At 40.3% G+C, this 25,319-nt stretch overlaps 1 protein-coding gene and 1 long non-coding RNA gene across 12 annotated transcripts in view; one reads left to right on the top strand and one right to left on the bottom strand.

Annotated features, from left to right (window-relative positions):
• ror2 (receptor tyrosine kinase-like orphan receptor 2) overlaps positions 1-25,319 on the bottom strand; it is a 280,728-nt gene that overhangs the window by 128,826 nt on the left and 126,583 nt on the right. Inside the window, exons 1-2 of one of the 11 annotated variants that reach the window (XM_059969926.1) lie at positions 3,315-3,371; positions 835-896 (exon numbers count right to left, since the gene is read on the bottom strand). The exons of 9 other annotated variants lie outside the window; for them this stretch is intronic. In XM_059969926.1, coding sequence (XP_059825909.1) covers positions 835-865 — 31 coding nt within the window. In that variant the 5' untranslated portion in view covers positions 866-896; positions 3,315-3,371. Of the gene's footprint in view, positions 1-834; positions 897-3,314; positions 3,372-25,319 lie in introns of those variants that run through there. One more of the 11 variants, XM_059969929.1, reaches the window with a different exon arrangement.
• Positions 3,825-25,319, top strand: part of LOC132394137 (uncharacterized) — a 49,586-nt gene continuing 28,091 nt past the window's right edge. Inside the window, exons 1-2 of the long non-coding RNA XR_009512191.1 lie at positions 3,825-3,920; positions 17,090-17,156. This is a non-coding gene — a long non-coding RNA (uncharacterized LOC132394137). The remainder of the gene's footprint in view (positions 3,921-17,089; positions 17,157-25,319) is intronic.

A 25,319-nucleotide genomic window follows, 5' to 3' on the forward strand; every position in this document is an offset into this window, starting at 1 on the left:
CTCCAAGTGCTGCCTGACTGGTGTCTTATAGAGGCTCAGCATCATGCCTGGCATTGTGAACTTCAGTTCTGAATGCTTTTTACCTGCTTTATTGTTGGCATGATTTTTTTTCTCAAGCTGCACATTGGATGTCTGACAGTCTTTTGTTTTAATGGGTTCTACTGTTCTCTTTCATGGTTGCCTGTAAAGAGACGAATCTCAAGGTCATATAAAGTATGAATACTTTGATAATAAATGTACTTTGAACTTTTCCCCAAGATTCGTGAGTGCACCAACACACGATGGGCAGTTTAACAGTAGCTAATTAACCTACCAACCCACGTCTTCGGATTGTGGGAGAAAACCAGAGCACCCAGTGGAAACCTGTGCAGTCACAGGAAGAATATGCCAGACCCCGAGGTCAGGATCAAACCCACGTTGCTGCAGCTTCGAGGTGGCAGCAAAATTTGATTGAAAGAAATGTAAGGGAATTGCTCCTTTACCTGGAAAGAACATCTTTTGTTTTTAATCTCAGGACTCCTCAGTATGCCAATGAATCTGCTCTTACTGTGCATAATAGGAAGACGGCTGTGGCTGTTGGTAGTTACTCGTGTTGATCACAGAATATCACCACAGGTTTCTCCCAGAGCAGTATTTTGTGCCTAACCATCTTCGGTTGCTTTTTAAAGACCTTCATAACAACAATGAATAGCAGGAATTTTGGCTGGACTATCACACAACAAATCAAATGCATTCGCCTCTTTCCTTGAGTCCAATTAAATAATATCTCATTCTTTGAAACTCCAGAAATAAGAGGGCTCATCTCTTCGATCCCTCTTTATGTAACACACCTACCCTTCCAAGAATTGCCTCGGTGGATCTTCATTACACATTTTCTATGGCAGGAAAATCCTTCTCTGGGGAAGAGGACAAAAATTATATAGAACAAGGAAACAAGAGGAATTAAACAATGCTTTTTCTGCTTTCACACAAGATTTTTTAAAAATCCTGCAAATACCACTGAGCCAGGCCTATAATGAATGAGGAAATAAAGCAAACTATTCCTTCCAAAAACGTTTTATATATTTACACACACACACACACACACACACACACATATTTCTTTTTATATTACACTTACACTCAAATAACCTTGCAATTTAAGGCAATATACATTTGCCTTCCAACACACTTTCGTGCCTACATGTCATCTTTCAATGACTCCAAAGGAAAGACAGCCAGGTCACTTTGAAAATCAACTTTTCCTAATCTATCACAAAATTTAAAACAAAACTAATCCTTTGTATTTTTTTCTAACCAAGTGTGTGACCCATGAACACACAAATTAGGAGCAGAAGTGCAATCTCCTTTCCCAGCATTTAATAACATCAACTCTGCACTTCCACCTCGCTACAGTAACTTTTCACCACCTCGTCCTCTGCCTTGGGTGTATTTAATGACCCTACTTTCACTACTTTCAAAGAAAAAGTTCCCACTGCTCATGAACCTTAAAGCTTCACTTCATTTGACTTTATTCAGAAAACCCTGAAATTTAATGACTGACCCCCAACTCCCCCCAGTTCTAGATCCTTCCACACGAGAAACCATCTGCTCCACATTCACCCTCACAAATTGTCATGTTCCCCCACACAGTACTTCATCTGACCCCGGTGCCATTTCCTTTAGATCCCTGTGCACATTATTTATCCTCAAAACTATTCTTCATTCACTTTTCTAGTCATGCTCCCTCTGCTTCTCATCTTTCATTCCCTTTGACCATTGTTGAAATAGATAGAATAGTTGGGATAGAAGCACAGATCTCCACAAATCCCACTACCATCCTGAGTTCTATCAATTGCAAATCTAATATGAAAATTATATTTTTAATACTGCAGTTACTTTCTTGGGTGCTTCAATACTACAAGATAACTAATTACCCCTCATCAGAACAAAGTGCTAAATCTTTCTTCCTGTCTTCCCACCCAAGGACCTGTTTATTCCCATAACTTCCTATTGACAGGCAGTCCCCGGGTTACGTACAAGTTCCATTCCTGTGTCCGTCTTTAAGTTGGATTTGTACGTAAGTCAGAACAAGTACATCTGGTATTATTTAGCGTCAGTTCGTCAAACGTTTGTCTTAGTATATAGCATATATTTTACCTTTCTATGCATATAGAACACTTAAGAAACATACGCAATCCAGTAATTAAACCACTGTGTTGCTTAGTAATAATTGTAGCTTTCATCGGGGTAGGGTCTTTCACATGCTCCATTATTATCCTGTAAAATTGTTCCGATCGTTGACTGACTGTAACTTAACGTTTTTCCAATGACCAATGGCATTTCACCCCTTTCCAAACGCTTCATTATTTCCATTTTATTTTCAATCGCGATCGCTTCTCGTCAATGGAACAGGAACACTGCGGGCAGTGGGTCCCGACCTCCACCGGGTCCTAAGGACCACCACGCTGAATTGCCTGGGTCCTAAACTCCACCGCACTGAGACAGGCTAAATGGGACAAGTGGGGGCTGTGCTGGATTTGGGTATTTGATTATCCACAATATTCTGCGTGGGAATTTAAATTGGAGGTGGGAGTGTTTCTTTTACGATGTCAAGTTGCAAGCTCGACATCAACCCGGTATGGGAGTCACTGAATCGACATCAACCCGGCACGGGAGCGGTCTGTCACTGGATTGAACTCAGGAACTTCTGTTCTTGAGCCCGGTGCTGATCTCACTGCGCCACCATCCAACCGGAATGGGGGGGGGGAGGGGGCGGTCAGAGTGAATCTTACTAAGAAAAATTTAAGCCAAATACAAAGTTACACACTCGACAGTATCAATGGCAATGACTTAAAATATCGGACAGCATAGCGATCCGACTTAAAATGGCGGATGGCGTTCGCCTTCCTCGGTTCGTAAGTACAAGTTGTCCGTAAGTCTGACATTCGTAGCTCGGGGACTACCTGTATTCTACTGAAGAAACAACTCTCAACCTTAACTATTGAGTGGCCTTCAATTCCATGTGCTTTAACCCTGTTTAGTGACCACCTGTGTGGGACCTCATTGAAAGCATTCCAAAAATCCAAACACTCCACATCTACTGCTTTCTCGTCTTCTACTTTCCCCAGACACATCTTCGAAGAACTCCAATGGATTTGTCAAATATAGATTTTCCTTTCATAAGTTCATGTTCATTCTGTTCAGTCACATTATATTTTAAACATCACTATGTTTGATTCTTTGATATACAACCCAGTATTTCCTAGTTTACTGATGTCAGATCAGTATTTCCAGGTTTTCTATTTTTAAATAGTGGGGTCACATTTACTCACCATTGTTTCAAAATCAGTAGAAGTTTGGAAGAGTGTGCACTGTACTTACAACCATTTCTTTCAAACCTCTGGATGCAAATCAACAGGTGCTTGGCTTTTTATCAATTTTCAGGTTCAATAACTTCTCAGAATTTTTATTTAAACTGTTTCCTTTTCCTTCATTTGCAGTGAATGCTTGGTTACCCTATTGTTCAGAGAAGTTTTTACAGAACTTCTGTGTACTACAGGCACAACATTTAAAAAAAAACTTCATGGGAATTTCTTTTAAATCCCCATTATAAATTTTCTTAACTCCATGTGTCAATGACCAATTTTTGCTCTCATTAATCTTCTCCCCCCCCCCCCCCCACAAAGCATTATTAGGCTGTTTCCCCGCCCCATTCTTTCTGGCTAATTAACACTGATATTTCACTTGCCCTTCCTTTAAAATTCTGTAAATGATGAACAAAATATTCATGAAGTGCTCCTAATCCATAGATTTCCCTCTTGTTAGACACAAGAGATCCTGCAGCAATGAATAAACAGTCGCATTTTGGGACAAGACCCTTCTTCAGGACTGGAAACACGATGCCAGAATAAGGAGGCAGGAAGAGGACAAGCAAGAAGGTGAAGTGAGGAGGGTGGGGTGAAGTGAGAGGCCAGAAAAAAGACAAGAGGATTGGAGGAGGAGGAATCTGATAGGAAAGGAGAGTGGATCAGGAAAGGAGGAGGGGCAGCAGTGGGTGGTGATAAGCAAGTGAGATCCGTTGAGGTCACCTACAGTATCTGGTGCTACTGGTAGAGCCTTCACTCCATTGCTGAGACCTGGTATAGACTGGGGTTGAGCACCTCAGCTGCATCTGCAAAAAGCAGAATTTCCTGGAGGCCAACCATTTCAGTTCCTATCCTCATTCCCATTGACACGCCAGTCCATGGTATCCTCTTCTGCCACGGTAAGGCTACTCTCAGGTTGGAGAAGCAACAGTTTATAATTTGTATAGGTTCTTTCCAACCTGATGGCATGAACAGTGATTCACCAACTTCCAGTAATTTTTCCACTCCCGCTTCCCTCTTCTTCTACTTCCCCCCCCCACCCACTCTGGCCTTTTACCTCTTCCTCTTCAACTGCCTATCATCTCTCCCTACTGCCCTTCCCTTTCTCCTATAAATTCACTCTATCAGATTTCTTCTTCTCCAGCCCTTTTCCTATCACCCCCAGCTTCTTACTTCAACCCCTCCCCCACCCACCTGCATTCACCTCTCGCCTTCTACCTTGTCGTCCTCCCCCTCTCTTCACCTCTTTATCCTGGCAACTTCCCCCTTCCTTTCCAGTCCTGATGAAGGGTCTCGGCCAGAAAAATCGTCTGTTCATTCATTTCCGTAGATGCTGCCTGACCTGCTGAATTCCTCCAGCATTTTGTGGGTGTTTCTCTCTTTCTGGTAATTTTCTAAAGCATTTTCCATAGATTTAATACTACCTTTAGTTCATCATAAAAATCCATGGTTGGAGCACTTTTCCTGTTGTGTCTGTGTGCTTTGAAAGGAATGTATAATCTAAGTGAATCATATTTTTTTCTTTAACATGCCAGACAGTACCTCTGCCATAAATTTAAGTGCAGTTTCTCACCCTGCCGTACCCACTCTATTCCCACATACCTTTTCCGTTTGGATTGAAAATATTGGTTTTAGTTGGAATTGCATCATTCTCAAACTTTAATATAAAATTGTGTCATATTGTGGTTATTCTTAACAAGATAATTAATCCTTTATCAGCTCCAGAGTGCCGTGTAACTACCGATTAGAAACTGAAGTGGATTGGCCAGCTAAATATTGTGGCAACAGAAACAGGACAGAGACTGATCTGGATCAAACCGGGCCCATGAGAAGTTTGCACATTCCTCCTCCAAATCAGGCACCTCCCTGGGTGTTCCAGTTCCCTTCCCAAAAGCTTGGAGGCTGGTCAGTTAACTGGCCACTGCAAGCTGCCCCTAGTGTAAGCAAAGTTGCCAGGCACGTGATCCCAATCTACATCAGTATGCCGTATGCATCAGAGCTTCAGCCTTTCTCTCGATTTGTCAGTGAAGTGTTCAAGATGGAAAGCAGCAGGAGAGAGTGTTTCTGAATGCAAGTGCTTTAAGCTCCCCTTTTTTGGGATGGCTTTGAATGTGTGTGAAAGATATCTATACTTTTGTATGCGCCTGTTCGGTTTAAAAATAGGCAAGTGTTGCTAATAACTGCTGCCAGTAATAATTTTCTATTGGGAAACACTTTGAGTTAATTCCAATGACACCGCACACAGGCGCATTTTCGCCTTCCTAATCTCCCTCATGAATCTATTCAGTATGTGACAGGAAGCAATCTACAATTAAAGTGACTGAAGTCTTACTTTTCATTCTAATGCAGGGCTTTGTAAACCTTAAATAGACTCTTATGTTAGCCATTGATACCACCCTTAGCAATATCTTTAGCTGGCAAGGATTTCATTTTATGATCTTTCCACTTGTTCTGTGATGTCGTGGACTTAGAATTCTTGGCCAAGCAGCACGAATGCAGGCCCTTTGGCCCATTGACCATGGTGCCAACCCACCTGGTCCCAATTTCCTGTATTTGGCCCATATCCCTCGAAGTCCCACCCCTCCATCTACATCTGTCCTTCTTAAATGACACCATTTTACCTGCCTCGACCACTTCCTCTGGCAGCTCATTCCATATATTTACCTCCCTGTGTGTGAAAATCTCACCCCTCAGGTCACATCTCACATTATACCTATAGCCCCTACTTCTGGACTTCCCTACAGTAGGGAAGAGACAGGGCACCTTATCTATGTCGCCCAGCTTTAAGCATTGCCTTCATTCTCCTCCATTCCAAGGGATAAAGACCTAACCTGGCCAACTTATCTCTATAACTTAGGCCCTCAAGATCTGGCAACATCCTTGTAAATCTTTTCTGCACTTTTTCCAGTTTAATAACATGTTTCCTTTAACAGGGTGACCAAAACTGCACACAAGTGCAGCCACTGCAATGACTGGAGCAATAGCAACATAAAACCAGCACCAGTGCTCAATGGCCTGACTGACAAAGGCCGGTGCTTTAAAAAACCTTTTCACCACATCCACCTTTGACACCGGTTTTAGCAAGCTATGCACATGTGCACCCAAGTCCATCTAATCCAACTCCAGCATGGCAGCTTTACTGAAGATGTCTAATCACCACTATATTAAAAAAAAGACTGAGTTTGCTTCCCCTCCCCCTCCCCACAGATCATATGAGTCCAATCTGGCCAATGCATTGTTCCTCATTACCCACTTGCAGACTGCACCAGCCTTGTACCACACCCTGCCACGGCTCCCCTTCCCCTCAGACCCGAGCGCTGAAATTCTGCACTGGCAGGATGAAATGTTAAGGAGTTATTGCTTGGCACACAGTATATCTGTAAAAACTGTTCCGTGGTCCACATCTTTGACCTCCTTGGTCAAAGTACATTTCAACCACTTTTCTGATGCAGACTGATCACCTCAGAACAGATTCAAAGGGATAAAATGCACAAGCCCTACAGAAAAATGTTTATGTTATAATGCCTTTATTTTTCCTCCAGAAAAGTCAAGTGCCAAGATAATTATTTTTCCACTTCATATAAATTCCATATTAATTTAATTTCAGTGAGCAAACTAGTCCATTGCAAATAAAAAAATTCCAATTTTTAAACAAAGTTCACATCAACCCCAAATATAAAATTCTCTGGAAGCTATTATTATGGTTTTGAGCCATGCCTACGTTAACAATTCCTGATGTGTCTGTTTCATACAAGTAGCAGCAGCTCCAAAGTACATTTGCCAGATTTGTTAAAGTCAGACACAAGGATGACCCTGTTCCCAGCAGCCGTTCCTGCTAATCCAGCAATGTTTACTCTGGTGTTGACAAGGGCCATGTGGTTGGAAGTGAGCAGTGGAGCACATCACAGATCCAATAGAAAAGTGGCTTCTCAGAGTACAGCTAATGTTTCAACTGCTCACTCCAAATTAACTTATAGCTTTAAAATGCAAGCAGTCTGCACTGGGACAATTGATCCAAACATGTAATTTATGTCACAAACTAAAATTTAAAATGAGCAATTTAAGAATTGATATAAAGTTCTCAATAAGGAAGAAATGGAGAAAAATACCAGAAAGCAAATGGAGTCTGAAGTGAGGTTTCTTTTCATTGCAACTCAGTGGGATTCATTTATTTATGGAATTACTTCACCTTTAAAAGTTAAAGCAGAACACTTATTCCCCATATGAAAGAAATGAAATATAACATCATGATTCGTGAGTGTTTAACCTGAGTATTCAGTTCACTATAATTTCTACAGTCAACACTAGACCACATGCAGAAATTGCAATAAGGTAAAATTTCCTTCAACAAGTCATCTGATTCTTGTTCAAAATTTTAAATCCTCATAAATTGTGACAAAAAAACCCACAAATAATTTACCTTTCAGAAACATTAAACAGTAAGGACAGAACAATCTACAATGAACAATTTTAAAAGACTTGCAGGAGAAGAATTTAACAAAACAAATCTCTGAATACATTAAGAATACACACATTCACCTTTGCAAATAGAAGGTTTGGTGTACAAAAGCAAAGATGTTGATGGTCAGCTTGTATAAACCATTGACTGTACATAGTTTACTGAACTGCGTCTAATTCTGGACACTATCCATTATGCATTAATATAATGACAGTGATACAGAAGTGAGTTAACATTGTGCAATTATGGAGAAAGATAAGAGAAGATGGAATACTTGTTCTTTAAGCAGAGTTATAGGCTTTATACAGTTGCTCAAAATATCCAGGAAATTTGATAGAAGAAACTGCTTCCCTGGTAGGGGATATGACAATCAGATGACATAAGATTAAAGATAATGAGCTTAAAAAGGGTGGGGGAGGGAAGATTAAATTAATTTATTTCAATCAGCAAATTGTAAACATCTAGAATACATTACCTGAAAGGGTGGAGAGAGCAGATTTGATAGTAACTTACAAAATGAAAATTGATAAACATTTTGGAGGAATTGTAAAGCAGCAGGGAAATGTGTCCTACTGGAGAGATCCTCCTCCTGTCGCTAAAAAGCAACATGCTAAATGGCCTTATATGCTTTATGATCCAAGATGCCCATTCCCCTCTAATTCATCAACATCAGTTTAGAACTGAAGATGCAAACCTTTGTAAAATTATGCACAGGTTTTGGTGGGGCAGGGTCTGGGAGAGTGGAGACATAGAGTCTATGAAAATGCTGTTGTATGCATTTATTAAATTCAGATTGCGCACATGCTCATTTCTTATATTCCAGTTACAGTCAGTACCTTTGTCTCCCTCATTAACTGTAACACTGCCAATGCAATTCTTGTCCTTATTTGATGTATAAATTCTAATAATTGAAACCAGGAGTAACATCAATAGGGAAAGGTTTACAGTACTTTTGAGAAACTAAAAAGAATGCACAACAGTCTATTTGTAAAAAAAAATAGGACCACACGGTCTCTATCAACTTCATGTCGATCTTTTTCAAAGAAACAATGCTAAAATCACCAAGGAAATAGCAGATACAACTTTGAAATGGCAATAATCTAATTCATGAAACCATGGAGTAACTTTACATCTTAAAGTGTACAATACAGTCTGGTGATTTCTTTTATACATAGAAACATAATCCGACAGTTGCTGATTACAATTTCAAGTGTCCTCAATAACAGCACATTGCAAAGTCTAAAAATTTGTTACTCATGACACAGCAGCTTCAATCAGTTCTGAATTATTTCCAAGAAATGTCTAGAAATAACTAACCAAAAGCATAAAAGATTTTAAACTTTTTCAACAGTTATTCCTATCAATTTTTAAAATTGAATTATAGGGCAATACATAGTAACAGATCCACTGCTTGTGTACATAATACTACAATCATTATTTAAGTATTGCTCATTGCTGATCAGACCTGAAGCTCTCAAAGGTAAGCTCTCTTACCTGGAGTTTCCTCTCCTTGTACATATACCAGAAAATATCAGAGGTATATGCTCTGATGATCTGCTAACCCTAATGGAACGAAGGAGGCTAATAAAGATGGATAATCAAAAACTAGAATGAAAAGTTAATTATTTGTGAAAAATATGCAAAAAATAGCAGGAGAATTTTAGAATGCAACTTTAACATTATGAAGTGCCATGGCACAAGATAAACAGGCAGTACCAGTACATTAATAGGCTATTACTCGACCACGGTCTGACCTAACTCCAGGAAGCAGCTGCATCTTGCATCTTTCCACAATCCAGAATTAGGTACCGATTGTGGATTAACACCTAAATTTGAACACGGATGCGCACCCACTTTGCAGTCATAAGATACACATGTTCACTAAATCACATATAAGTTCATATTTTATATCCCAAATATAAACAAAATAGGAACAATTCTGCTTTAAACATTTCCTTTTGCACTGTACTCAACAGTAACAGCGAGTATTGTTCAATGAAAATTTGAATGCATTTTTCCGTAGTATCAATCAAAAAAAACTCCTTACTGCAGAAAACTAATTGTTCACTCTGTATAATCTCATAGCAAGAGCAGTTAACAGCTTTCTTGTTTGTAGTTGAATCCCCTGAGGCCACACAGGCTCTTCAAAGGAGGAGTGAACAAATTGGATGCATCTATTTTCATCACTGTTTGGAAACAGATTTATTCTCAACAGAAGGATGTGGGAGGACTACACACACTCACCCAACACTTTGTCTATGTGTAATATGATCTAGTCTGTTATAAGGTCATTTAAATTCTCAGCAAAGTGTAACTTAATCCAGTCATTGTTGTCTGGCCTGTAACTTCAGACAAGGAAAACACTACCAATACCTCTGCTGTGGTATACGCCAAGTACAAAGGATGCAGAGTATTGTTACCAGGTGCAGGGATAACAAAACTAATATTATCAAATTCAATGCACAGCACAATCTCAAATTCAGAAAACTAAACAGAGTTTTGAGGATGCCCAGCACTAAATGATTCAAATTCAATGAACATACCTCCACTGATACCCCTGCCCCCCCTTACCCCATCCCTATCTATAATTTTAGTCTGGTTCTCTTCCCCCCCCCCCCACTATAATCTCCCCCCAGCCCTACCTTTCTTTCTCTTTTATTTCCCATAATTCTCCACCTTCCCCCTAGCTCATTTCCCTTCAGCCTAAACTTCCCAGCTCTCTACTTTATCCCTCTCCCCACTTCTTATCCCCCCTCGACCATCCCATGTTACTTCACTCCTGATGAAGGGTTTCGGCCCGAAACTTTGTCACTACCTCCTCCCATAGATGCAGTCTGGCATGCAGAGTTCTGCCAGCATTTTCTGTTTTTATTTATTTCCAGCACCTGCAGATTCACTCCTGTTACCGTCAATCCTTGGTTCACTTAAGCTCTAGCAGGTACATAGTGTTGGGTTCCCTGTAACTGGATCCTTGACTGAAGGAGGGTCTCGGCCAGAAACGTCAACCACTTATTCATTTCCACAGATGCTGCGAGACTTGCAGCATTTTGTGTGTGTTGCTGTGGATTTCCAATATCTGCAGAATTTTTGTGTTTATCCCCAACTTCCTGATCAATAGACCACTATCAGCAAGGGTAGACAGAAAAACCTCTGCCACAAATATACATATTTCAGATTCAGATATATTTATCACAGGTAAATCAAAACATACAGTGAAATGTGTTGGTTGTGTTAACAATCAACACAGCAAGGGAAGCTCTTGAAGCCACACAACCATTGCCGCAGGTTCCAGTGCCAAGACAGCATGTCCACAGTGCCAGGCTGAACAATAGTGAACACAAAAAAAGAGCAAAACAAGCAACAGAAGATAACAAGCCCTTTTCCTCTCTCCCACCTCTCCAACGGGGGCACAGACATTGACACGGACACACAGAATCCTTCAGCTCCAGGGTAGGCCTCTAGCCTCGGGTTCAGCCATTACACTTCAACCTTCGGTATTGACCCCCTGGACTAGCCAATGACAGGACTCTGCTCCTCCATGGACGTCCAATCCCAGGGAACTAGGATAGCCTGACATCATCACACATACAAATGGTCACAGGCTTTTGAGCTCTGAGCAGAAGCCTCAATTCCAGATGTCCTTCGTTTCACGTCCACATGGTTGGCCTTCAAACGTGCAGAGAAATCCTGACCTCTAACTATTCTACATCCATGTCTCTAAACCTAATCTGACTTATAAACCTTCAAGCAGACTTCAATTTATACCTGTGCCCAACCTGCCTCAATCACTATTTTCCAGCAACATTTACGTCCACTGTGTTGAAGTATTTAGAGAGGTTGGTGGTGAAACATCACAACTCCCGCCTGAGAAGAGATTTGGATCCGCTCCAATTGGCCTACTAGCACCACAGATCCACAGCAATTAGCATTTCATTGGCTCTTCAATCAACCCAAACATCTTGACAGCAAAGATGCACACGCCTGGATGGTCTTTATTAACTAAAGCTCAGTATTCGATACCACTATCCCACCAAAATAATCAATAAAGTTTCAAGACCTTGGCCTCAGCACCTCCTCGTGCAATTAGACCCTGGATTTCCTCTCCAGCAGACCACAAAGAGTTCAGATTGGCAACAAAGTCTCCTCCACAGCACAAGGCTGTGTGCTCAGTCCCCTGCTCTACTCACCTTACACTTATGTCTGTGCAGCTAAGTACAGCTGCAATATCATATTCAAGTTTGCTAATGACATCACCGTCATAGGCCAAGGCAAATGCAATGGTGAATCAGCTTATAGGGGCGAGATTGAAAATTGGATCGAGTGATGTCACGCTAACAACATTTTACTCAGGGTCAGAAAGATCGAGGAGCCAATCGTTGACTTTTGGAAGAGGAAAATGGATGGCCATGAGCCAGTCCTCATCGATCAGAGGTGCAGAGAATCAGCAGCCTCAACTTCCTCGGCATTATTATTTCAGATTACCTGCCCTGGTCCCAGCGCGCAAGTGCAATGACAAAGAAAGCACAGCAGCACCTCCACTTCCTTCTGAGCGTGACATCTAAAACTTTGACAAAGCTCTATAGATGTATGGTGGAGCATACTGACTGGCTACATCACAGCCCTTGAACGAAAAGCCCTACAAAAAGCAGTGGACACAGCCCAATCCATCATGGGCAAAGCCCTCCCCACCATTGAGCACATCTACCTGGACCGTTGTCGTGGGGAAGCAGCATCCACCATGATGGACCCCCACCATAAAGGATACATCTTTTAGGGGGGGTTTAAACTAGATGTGCAGGGGGCAGGGATCCAGAATACGCGAGAAGATGATATGATGAAGGATAAGGGACAGGTGGGGAATACACATTTCCCAAATATTAAATGTGTAAAGGAGAAAGGTGAGACAGAACATGTGTTGGCAAAGTTACATGTACAGAGGGCTGGTCAGAAGGAGCATGGGGTTAAATGTGTAGAAGGTTTGGGTGATCTTGAGAAGGTCATCAAAATTCAAGGTGCAATTAGCCCGATGGAAGTTCAAGGAGCTGGGTTAGGTACAATAGACAGTGTTTTAAGCAAAGAGAGGAGGAATGGGCTAAGAATTCTATACTTGAATGTGCGTAGTGTCAGAAATAAGACAGATGAGCTTGAAGCTCAGATGAAAATGGGGAACTACGATATTGTTGGGATAACGGAGACATGGCTGCAAGGGGATCAGGCCTGGGAATTGAGTGTACCAGGGTATATGTGCTATCATAGAGACAGAAATATGGGAAGAGGGGGTAGGGTGGCCCTGTTGGTGAGAAATGAGATTCAGTCCTTAGCAAGGGGTGACTTAGGAACAGGGGAAGTAGAGACTGTGTGGATTGAGCTGAGGAACAGTAAGGGTAAAAAGACCCTACTGGGTGTTGTGTACAGGCCCCCAAACAGTAGCGTGTATATTGGGTACAAGTTGATTAGGGAGTTAACATTGGCATGTGCTAAAGGTAATGCAGTCGTTATGGGAGATTTCAACATGCAGGTGAACTGGGAGAATCAGGTAGGTGCTGGACCCCAGGATAGGGAGTTTGTGGAGTGTCTAAGGGATGTATTTTTGGAACAGCTTGTGCTTGAGCCAACCAGGAACAAGGCAATTTTGGACTTGGTGATGTGTAATGAACAGGAATTGATAAGTGATCTTGAAGTAAAGGAGCCATTAGGAAGTAGTGATCATAACATGCTAAGTTTTTATCTACAATTTGAGAGGGATAAGGGCAGATCAGAGGTGTCAGTGTTGCAATTAAATAAAGGAGACTACGGAGCCATGAGGGAAGAGCTGGCCAAAGTTAAATGGGCGGATGCCCTGGCAGGAAAGACAGTGGATCAGCAGTGGCAGATATTCTTGGGCATAATACAAAAGATGCAAAAGCAGTTCAATCCAATGAGAAGGAAGGATTCAAAGAGGGGGAAGGGGCCACAGTGGTTGACAAAGAAAGTCAGAGATTGTATAGCATTAAAGAAAAAGAAGTATGACAGGGCTAAAATGAGTGGGAATACAGATGATTCGGAAAGTTTTAAGGAACAGCAGATCTTAACTAAAAAAGCAATACGGAGAGAAAAAATCAAGTATGAGCTCAGTCTAGCCAGGAATATAAAAGGGGATAGCAAAAGCTTTTTTAGCTATGTGAAGAGAAAGACGATAGTTAAGAACAATGTTGGCCCTTTGAAGAATGAATTGGGAGAAATTGTTATGGGAAACAGGGAAATGGCAACAGAATTTAATGCGTACTTTAGATCTGTCTTCACCAGGGAGGACACAAGCAATCACCCAGATGTATGGATGGGCCAGGGTCATAAGATATCAGAGGAATTGAAACAGATTGACATTAGGAAAGAAACTGTGATGAGTAGACTGATAGGACTGAAGGCTAATAAATCCCCGGGTCCAGATGGTCTGCATCCAAGGGTTCTAAAAGAGGTGGCTCAGGAAATTGCGGATGCATTGGTAATCATTTTCCAATGTTCCTTAGATTCAGGATCAGTTCCTGATGATTGGAGAGTGGCTAATGTTATCCCACTTTTCAAGAAGGGAGGGAAGGAGGAAACGGAGAACTATCGCCCTGTTAGCCTAATGTCAGTCGTGGGGAAGATGCTTGAGTCCATTATTAAGGACAAAATAGTGGCATATCTTGATGGCAGTAATAGGATTAGGCCGAGCCAGCATTGATTTACAAAGGGCAAATCATGCTTGACTAATCTGTTGGAGTTTTTTGAGGGTGTAACAAGGATGTTAGACGAGGCTAAGCCAGTGGATGTAGTGTACCTAGATTTTCAGAAGGCATTCGATAAGGTGCCACATAGGAGATTGGTGAGTAAAATCAGAGCTCATGGCATTGGGGGCAGGGTTTCAACATGGATAGAAAACTGGTTGGCAGGTAGAAAGCAAAGGGTAGCAGTGAATGGGTGTTTCTCGGACTGGCTGGAGGTGACTAGTGGGGTACCACAGGGCTCTGTATTAGGACCACAGCTCTTTACGATTTATGTCAATGATTTAGATGAGGGCATTGAAAACTATATCAGCAAGTTTGCTGACGATACTAAACTGGGTGGCAGTGTGACATGCGAAGAGGACGTTAGGAGAATACAGGGAGACTTGGATAGGCTGGGTGAGTGGGCAGATACTTGGCAGATATCATTCAATGTGAATAAATGTGAAGTTATCCACTTTGGAAACAGGAACAAGAGGGCAGAGTATTGTCTGAACGGTGTAGAGTTAGGTAAGGGAGAAATGCAAAGAGACCTAGGAGTCCTAGTTCATCAGTCAATGAAGGTGAATGAGCAAGTGCAACAGGCAGTGAAGAGGGCAAATGGAATGTTGGCCTTTATTACAAGGGGAATTGAGTACAAGAGCAAGGATGTCCTTTTGCATTTGTACAGGGCACTGGTGAGACCACACCTGGAATATTGTGTACAGTTTTGGTCTCCTGGTTTAAGGAAGGACATTCTGGCAATTGAGGAAGTGCAGCGTAGATTCACTAGGTTGATTCCTGGGATGGCAGGGCTGTCTTACGCAGAGAGATTGGAGAGATTGGGCTTGTACATGCTGGAACTGAGGAGATTGAGAGGGGATCTGATTGAAACGTTTAAGATAATTAAAGGATTTGATAGGATTGAGGCAGGAAATATGTTCCAGATGTTGGGAGAGTCCAGTACCAGAGGGCATGGATTGAGAATAAGAGGTCAGTTATTTAAAACAGAGTTGAGGAAGAGCTTCTTCTCCCAGAGAGTTGTGGAGGTGTGGAATGCACTGCCTCGGAAGACGGTGGAGGCCAATTTTCTGGATGCTTTCAAGAAGGAGATAGATATCTGATGGATAGGGGAATCAAGGGATACGGGGACAAGGCAGGGACTGGGTATTGATAGTGAATGATCAGCCATGATCTCAGAATGGTGGTGCAGACTCGAGGTGTTGAATGGTCTACTTCTGCACCTATTGTCTATGTCTTCTGTCTGCTGCCATCAGGAAGGTGGTACAGGAGCCTTAGGACTCATACCACCAGATTCAGGAACAGTTACTACCCTTCAACTCAACTTCTCTTGCCCTTTCACTGAGCTGTTCCCATTAACTATGGGCTCACTTTCATGGACACGTCGTCTCATAGTCTCGATATTTATTGCTTATTTATTTACTATTGTTTCTTGTTTTTCTTACTTGCATAGTTTGTCCACTCTTTTGGTGCAGTCTTTCATTGAATCAGTTATGGTTATTGGGCTTATTGAGTATGCCCACAAGAAAATGAATCTCAGAGTTGTATATGGTGACATATGTACTTTGATAACAAATTCACTTGGAATTTTTGAACTGTTCCTATCCCCTAACCTGAACACCACCCCCCCCCCCAGTCCCCAAAAGCATCCCAATGAGATTAAAAAGCAACTAAGAATAATAAAAATATTCTGAACTCTGGTACCCCTCAAGACAGAATTTTAGCTCCCCTACTCTAATGCCTATATGCTTGTGATTGTGTGCCCATATTCTGCTTAATTACATCTACAAGCTTGCAGATGAGAGCACCATAGTGGGCCATATCTCAAATATACTGAGTCTGAGTCTAGGAAGGCGATAGAGCTTACCAGGATGGTTTCATGACACCAATCTTTCCCTCAATGTCAGCAAAACAAAAGAGCTTGTCATTAATATCAGGAGAGGAGGGGTTTGGGGTGCACTATGGTTTACATCAACAGTGTGGGGTACCCTAGTTCTGTCGTATTCCCCTGACACTAACACAATCACCTGACCCATAAATTTAAACAAGCACAAAGATTTGCAACCACCAGAGAAAATTAGCTGAATTTCACCAAATGGAACACACACGTAATCCCACTGTTGCAAACAAACAGATTACCTCCCAGCAGGGACTTCCACATTAACGCTAAACCCAAATGCGAAACAAAACCCGCCGATGCAGCAGAAGTCATCAGTTAAGTGCTGATGTTTAGTAGCTGGCCAAAGCCAAGGGGGGAAAAGTGGTAAAGCCCATTGAGGGTTAACTGATTAGGGCAATGTCATAGCAAGGAACATCACTTGTAGAACCATAGCTTGCAACTGGCAGAATTGTGATATTAGTGAGCCTGAGAAGAGTACATTAACAATATCCAAGACTATTCTTGCCTTCCCCCAAGTCCTTTCTCACTGCTTGTTCCCTTCTGGCTAGGTCTGCTCTTTTTCTTCCACCCACCCATTCACTGTTCTCCTTGCAAAGTGATATTTCTGATGCTAGGTTCTGAGCTAATTTTTTTTTTACAGGAATAGTAACCAGATCAGAGGGTCACAGAGACTCAGCAAAACAAAGATCTGGGAATTCAGATTCGCTGTAAGTAACTACTTCAAAAGAAACTGATATAATCGGTAGAACTGTCTTTTGCAATCCCGTGGAAATAAACTTTTGCAATGTATGAAACAAGCCAGTTTCTGGTTTTTACGACTTAACCAATTTTAAAATGTAACCACATACTTTTTTTCCCCCCTGAAGGATCTTGTAAAGGTACTTTGGTATGAATTATGACAAAGATGTGATATAAATTTAAGTTATTATACTTTCAAATGGCTCTTGTCTTAATGAGGAAGTACAATTTAAATTGGTGTAATTAGTAATTCAACAAATTGTGAGAATAAATGAATGTCACAAGAGGCATTGGAAATAAGTTATGAGCGTGAGATTCTGCAATGCTGGAAATCCAAAGCAATGCACACAAACTGTTGCTGGAGGAACTCAGCAGGTCAGGCAGCACTTATGGAGAGGAATAAACAGTCAGTACTTTGGGATGAGGCCCTTCATCAGAACTGGAAGGTAGCAGAAACCAGAATAAAGTGGTGGGACCGGGGAAGGAGTAAGGAGGGTGGGGAGAACATCACCAGAAGTTGGAGAAGTCAATGTTCATGTCATCAGGCTGGAGGCTACTCAGACAGAATATGCAGTGCTGTTCCTCCAACCTGAGCTTGGCCTCATCTTGGTAGTAGTCTAATTGAAATGGGTAGCCACCAGGTGATCCTGTCTTTTGCAGCAGGCAGAGTGAAGGTGCTTAATTAAGTTAATTTGTTAAGAAACTTCACTACACGTTGCTCACAGAAAATTTATATAGTATTCTTGGAACATGTATCTTTAAAAAACATGAAATTAGAAAATCTTCTGATGGAATATGTTTGCAATACATGGGGGCAAAAAGAAGTTTCCAACTTGGATAAAATCCATGACTTTTAAGGAGTCAAACTGCTTGGCAGCATGTCTATTGTACAAAAATTGAGGCCGCACTTTAAAATTACTGAGCTAAAAAAGCAAAGAGGAAAAACAGTATTTAAGGACTCTTGTGTTAGAAAAAGAGCATAATATATTTGGGATCTTTTCATTTTGGTTAAGTAGGATAATGCTGAATGAATTTCAGAGTGACTTGAAAAATCAATCTTTAACCGTGTTCTTCCCCACCCCAGCAGATTCTTATTATCAGAAGCAGCTGTACAGAATGGTAGCTGTCACTTCAGGTCACTGAAAGTTAAGACCCCCTCGGGCTTATTTCTATACCATCTGGTACAAATTAGTGTTTTACTTCCTTGATAGGACACCATGCCCTTTTTAGGTTATTTTAAACTTAAATTTATGTTTCCAGCAGAAGTTTTAATTTAAAGAAACCAAGAAAAAGTTGGAATCTTAGGAATGTTCATAAATTCTATGTTTTTCAATATTTATGTTTTGAAGTGATCACTGACTATCTTCATTATTGGATTTAATTAGAACTATACAGCTGATTGAATGCTAACATAGCTACATTCAATATCTCGCTTAAGAGGCTTAACTTTAGACTTTCAAAATGTAATTTCTCTAACACCAAACTAATGAAATTTATTTTACAAGTTTAGGAAAGTTTGATGAAAAGGTAATATCTAAAGATATCCCACCCAAAGTAGCAGCTAAGTGTTTCTTCGGCTCTAGCTTGTGCATTATCAAACAGACGGTAACACATGTTCCTCAGAGAAAAGTGAGAACAAGAGAAAAAGGAAAAAAACTCCATCCACACATTTTAAATATTTCCATCCATTAATCACTGCTGTGATTTTTTATTAAGCTATGAAATCCACAAAATATACAAATCTGAATATATCTGAAGATACTTCCTTACTGAGAGTTAAATTATTTTCAGCAGGAATGTCCTTCAGCTTCAGTGTACAAATTTTTACGTGCTAGTTTCCAGAACATACAAGAGCATCTTTATAAAAGTATTTGATTAAAATACAAGTCTCAATTTTCTGGCTGTACCAATGACCTATCAGATTTTTTTTCCTTGTACACTTGACTGCAAATTCTGGTATCCAAATTATTATTACTCAGAAATCATTATCTGAGATATCTTGCCGTGCCACAGAATTCTCTGTTATGCTCTCTGAAAATGGAATCACAGTTGTAATAGTTGAAATTTATGATCAATTAATATCATTGTTGGCTTAGACTTTTGAATGCCATACTCTTATGCATCCATGTCCATTACAAAAAAAAAACAGCTCATGTTCCAAAGTGTTCAAAAGCTCCATATTTTTATATAACAAATAATAACAAAATCTTAAAGAGTATGACATGAACACAAGAAAATCTGCAGATGCTGGAAATCCAAAGCAACACACACAAAATGCTAGAGAAACTCAACAGGCCAGGCAGCATCTGTGGAAAAGAGTAAACAGTCAATGTTTGGAGCTGAAACCTGATCAAGCATTTAAAAACAGAGGCAACTAAAAGTCATAAAGAGAGAAAATATGGAATACGAAGGTAAGCTAGCCAATAATATTGAAGAGGATAGCAAAAGTTTCTTCAGGTACATGAAGTGTGAAAGGGAGGCAAGCGTAGATATCAGACCACTGGAAAAAGGCACTGGAGAGGCAGTAATGGGGGACAAGGAAATGATAGACAAACAGAATAAGTATCTTGCATCAGTCTTCACTGAGGAAGACACCAGCAGTATGCTGGAAGTTCAAGAGTGTCGGGGGCAGAAGTAAGTGAAGTTGCAATTACTAGGGAGAAGGTTCTAAGGAAACTAAAAGGCCTGAATTTTAGATAAATCACCTGGACCAGATGGTCCACACCCCAGGGTTCTGAAAGAGGTGGCTGAAGAGCTCGTGGAGGCATTATTAATGAACTTTCAAGAATCAATAGATTCTGGCATAGTTCCAGATAACTGGAACATTGCACATGTCACTCCACCCTTCAAAAAGGGACAGAGGCAAAAGAAAGGAAATTATATGCTAGTTAGTCTGACCTCAATGGTTGGGAAGATGATGGAGTCAAATGTTAAGGAAGTGGTTTTCAGGCTGCTTGGAGGCACATGATAAAATAGGCTGAAGTCAGCATGGCTTCAAGGGAAAACCTTGCCTGACAAATTTGTTGGAATTCTTCTCCATGATTTGTTAAGCAGCTTCCTACCCTTCAGAGGGAAAATGTTAGAAGTTATTATCAAAAACATAAGAGTTGGCACATTAAATGTTAAAAGTATATTTGAACAACTTATAGATGTTGTTTTAAGAAAAAAAACTTAGGATTTCCAGAAGATATTTGATAAGGTGTTGCAAAGAAAAAGTTAAAAACGAAGTTCATGAAATTGAAGTGACATTCTAGTGCCATGGTAACACAGCAGTTAACAACATTATATTGCAGCTCAGCGTGTTCTAGCGTTCAATTCTGCCACCATTCTATATGGACACTCCGTACAGCTTCCCCATGGAATTCGTGGGTCTTCTCCAGGTCCCCCGATTTCCTTCTACAGTCCAAAGATGAACCAGGTGGTCAATGTAAATCAGCCCATGATTAGATTAGGGTTAATCTGGCTTGTTGGGTGTTGCTGGCGTGGTGTGGCTCGAAGGGCCTAGTCCCCATTATATCGCTAAATAAATATGATTGGCTGCCTAACAGGCAACAGAACAAGGATAAATATTGTTTGGTACAAGGAAACAAGTGTGCCACAGGAGGTGGTGCCGGCACGTAATACAGATTTCTATAAATCACCCAGAAATGCTATCACCAAAGCGAGCTAACTGTTCTGAAAGGGAAAGCTAGGTGGGGAACTTAGCTGTGCAAAGTGCGTAAGGAGCTACCGAAGGAGTGACATAGGTGAAATGAATGGGCAAAGACCTGGCAAATAGAGTACAGTGTGGGAAAAATGGAAAATGCCCATTTTGGTAGAAAACAAATACAAAAACAATATCTAAATGATGAGAGACTGCAGACCTCTGAGATATGAAGGGTGTGAATGCCTGGTAAAGATTTGTGAAATACTGGATTGCAGATACAGCAAGTTGACCAAAGTTAACTTTATGGGTAGGGAAACAGAATAGCAAGGATTTTATGCTGGTTAGATACCTATTGATGAGACCACATCTGGGACACTATGTACAGTATTTGCCTCCTTATTTAAACAAAAATGGGGTAATGCATTGAGTGCAATTCAGAGAAAGCTTGCTAAATTACCTGGAATGGATGAATTGCCTTCTGAAAATGACTGAGGAAGCTAGGCTTGCATGGACTGGAGTTCAGGAGAGTGAAAAGGGATTTGATTGAAACCCATTTGACAGTATGGATTTGGAAAAGATGTTTCCTCAGAAGAACCTAGAACTGAGGATCACTGCCTTAACATTTATAATGTAGAGAGGAGGCAATTTCACCTCTCCCTGCCCCACAGGGACTGGAGTCTTTAGAATTCTCTGACTTAATGGGTGGTGGACACAGAGACTGAATACTTTAAGGCAAAGGAAACACATCCTTGATAAGAGTTGAAAGGTTACCATGAGCAAACCGAGATGCACAACTGAGTTTACAGTGAGAACAGCCATGATGCCATTAAATGGCAGCAGAGACCTGAAGCAATGAATTGGTTAATTTCTGCATGCAATTCACATATTTGTAAGTTACTGGTAATCAAAAGTCCCCAAGGAAGTCAAATTCAATGCTAATTCATAAAAGACACCTTCTAGCAGGGGTTCCCAATCTTTCTTATGCCACAGGCCCCTGCCATTTACCAAGGTGTCTGTGGACCCCAGGTTGGGAACCCCTGTCTAGCTTTCAGAAGCTGCTAAACTTCTTAATAAAGTCAGCAGGCCAGGCAGCTTGTTTGTACGTCTTGATTTGACCACAGCATCTGAAGTGTACTTTGTGTTAACTTCTTAATATATTCCTCCATCAAAGTTTAAAAAAAAATTGTATTGACATCTTTCATAAACTTTGGGAATCCTAGAACACAATCTGCAGTTGTTTATTGGGTGTAAAGTGGAGAAACAAAGTACAAAATCAAGTAAATATTTTGATACACAACAATCTTTCTGGAAAAGCAAAATGATACACTGACTGGATACATTTTTTTCAGTAATATCTGGGGGATAGATAACAGCCAGTGTAAAGAATGATACTCTTTGGATGGAGATGTTAATATTCATCCAAGAAAGCAGATACAAAATCCCTTTTAAAGATTAGGGCTTCAAAAGTGCAGCATTTGCAGAGGGGCAATTTTCATGCTCAATTCTCTGGAGTGGGACCTGAACCCTTTTTATGACTCTAAAGCAACAGTGTTACCAATCAAGCAATAAAGTCACAATGAAAAGTTTCTCGCTTCAAAGATGCTGCTATATCCAGATTTTATTTTAACTATATACAACGGCTGGGCACCTTTCAATAATCCTTTGAAGTAGATGGTCCTTGGTTCATACAAGAAAAATAAAAGTAGAAAACAAAACTGCAGATCCTAGAATCAGAAATAAATGTAGAAATGATGGAAGAATTCAGCTGGTTAGACAGCATCGGTGAAAAGTGAAACCAGTTAACATTTGAAGCCAAAGACCCTTCATCAAAACTGAGAAAGGAATACATTGTCAACAAGCTGTCACATCAATTAGGTTTTTCCCTCCTCTACTGCCTGACCCATTCACAAATTTGGGATGTGCAGTACTGTGGAGTTGTAAGTCTTTGGAGTTCTTTCTCAGTTCCAGTGAACAGTTGTTGATCTGAAGCGTGAATTCAGTTCTCTTTCTGCTACCCCACTGGATAAATTATTCTAGCACCTCTGGATTCATGATGCATTTCCATTAGTTCCATCCCAAAATTTACATTACAGTAAGCGAGAACAATGGAAGATTTATAGCAGGGGAAATTTCAAAGAGCCATTCTTTTAGATTAAAAAAACTGCATGCTATTCTAAAATTAAGAAAGAGGAGAGAAAAACCGAGTAAGTCTAAACGGTGTAGGCCAACAAATATTGTGAGGAAATTATTAGATTCTATAAACAAGCAGAGTTTATTATTGCCCTCGCGTCTTGAGAAAGAGATAGTATAAAGAAGAAAGGGCAGGAGAAATTGAGAAAGAAGGCTTGCAAGGATTTATAAAAAGATTAGGCTAGGGTGAGTATTTGAAAATTTAAACAGAAAACGTCAGGAGATCACACATACTTTTAACAGTATTTAGACAACTTGAGCCACCCAAAAACAGACTAAGATTTTAAGAAAGACAGTGGAATTTAAAAGCCATTCTTTGGGAAAGAAAACTGCTTTAAGTTTGAAATGGCAATAATTATAATTCAACATCTGCAGCACTGCACTCTCCATTACACAAATTGGTCAACATCACTGCCAAATTATACTGCACAGTTAGACTTGATTCAAAGCCAGAAGTGACCTTACATCAGCATATCTGTGAAGTATAAGCAGCTAATGAAGGGCATAACCAAAAGCAAATGGTTCGTAGAACCACGTGGATCCCTTGAATTGTAATTCAAAATTTGCCAGAGTTTTAAATATTGTTTCACAAATTCATTGATGTTTAAAAAACACATAATAAAAGCCATGTTATTTTAACTCATTAAATAAATCTGCAAATTAACATTAATAGATTTAATACTATAAATGCATGAGCAGTCATTTCTACAAAGTTATTTCTGAACACATTTTTAGGAGAAACAGCAAAATGTTTGTCCAGGAACTCTAACTAATGCCTAGAGAGAAAAAGATTAACACCTTAAAAAAATATGTGAAATTTCGAGAGGCAATCCTAGAAGCAAATCTAATTATTCTATTATGACATTTCAAATTCAAAAACACTGCATGTTAAAATAGTTACAAATAGTTGCAAAGTATTTTACAATCTTGATTACCAGATGAAAATATCCTAAAAATGAAAGTTTGCAACATCATTTTTACCTGTAATGTACCTTGAATTTAAATCAACATTATTGTGACATATTGCTCCTAAGCATTCAAGGATAGCAAATAAAACATACTTTCATCCTGAGGTAGCTTGAGAGCAATACAGTAACTCCAGACTCTTCCACAGATGGGCGGATTCTTTGTGGGATGGTGTGGTCTCTCCTCCATTTACAGGGCTTCTGCATGCTCCCACTGCACGGTCTCGAGTTTCCCAATACAGACACGAATACTGCTCTTTTACTTTGAGCAGGTATGAGCCAGTGATTCACAGACAGCCAGAGGTGGCTTTCAGCATAATCTTCTCCTCCATCACACATCTAGTGGCAGAGGTCAGAACAGAATTACTGTTCATAGATGGATAATCTGATTCTCCCTGTTGGGTGTTGGTCCAGATATCAATATTGATTTGTTCATCCGTCTAGGAGATCTGAAAGATTTTGCAGAGGCTGCAGTGGTGACATCTTTCCAATGCCTGCCAGGGTCATCCAGGTCTTACAACTATTTATCAGATGGCAGGGATCATTACTCTCCAGCCAAATACAGGTTTTCTGCCAGGTTTGAGGTTTTGATCTTCTAACCCTAATTTTTTTACTTCACCAATTGTGTACACAAGGCAACAGGGAATAGCCATATACCAAATATGTTTAGGACTTTTAAAATTCCTTCCCAATGTCTGTCTTCCTTTTTCCTCTTCTCCTTTTCCTCTTTTAAACTGGTTCCCCAAACCTACCTGTTTGATGAAAACGTAAGGTCCTTAACTTCTTATCCCCACATCCTTGAACAAGCAGAATATCAGCTTGTTAACATTCCTGAAAATTATTTGTTTGTGGCAACATGCAAATACAACATGCTGTTGTTCTCACCGACAGTAATACTTTGAAAGAAATCAATTGTGTTTTCACTGGAAACCCCACTGCGTGTTATACGTTTTTACACTAATTTTAATTCACATTTTGTTCCCAAATAGCTTCACTGTGAAATCCCGTGCCCTCTTTCCATCAGCAAATACTTCTTTTCAATTGTTGAAAAATCACACTAAACAAGATTTCTTCCAGTAAAGTTCTTGAAACTCAAGTGTCAGGGATCCCAAATCAAGACAATTAATATTTACATATATCTCTGAAGGTAAGAAGCTTTTTACAGTAATTTAGCCCCTGTAATTAAATTTCTATTATGGCAGAAATATACCTCGACTATAATAAGATGCAGAGAGTGCACACTCATTAACTGTATGCTAATAAATTGATACCTCCTAAAATATGTGGGGCACAGATCAGTACACATTGTACTAAGCCCTTCCGCCCACATA

Source organism: Hypanus sabinus, chromosome 5, assembly GCF_030144855.1.
Source record: "Hypanus sabinus isolate sHypSab1 chromosome 5, sHypSab1.hap1, whole genome shotgun sequence".
In the NCBI taxonomy this organism is placed as follows: Eukaryota; Metazoa; Chordata; class Chondrichthyes; order Myliobatiformes; family Dasyatidae; genus Hypanus; species Hypanus sabinus.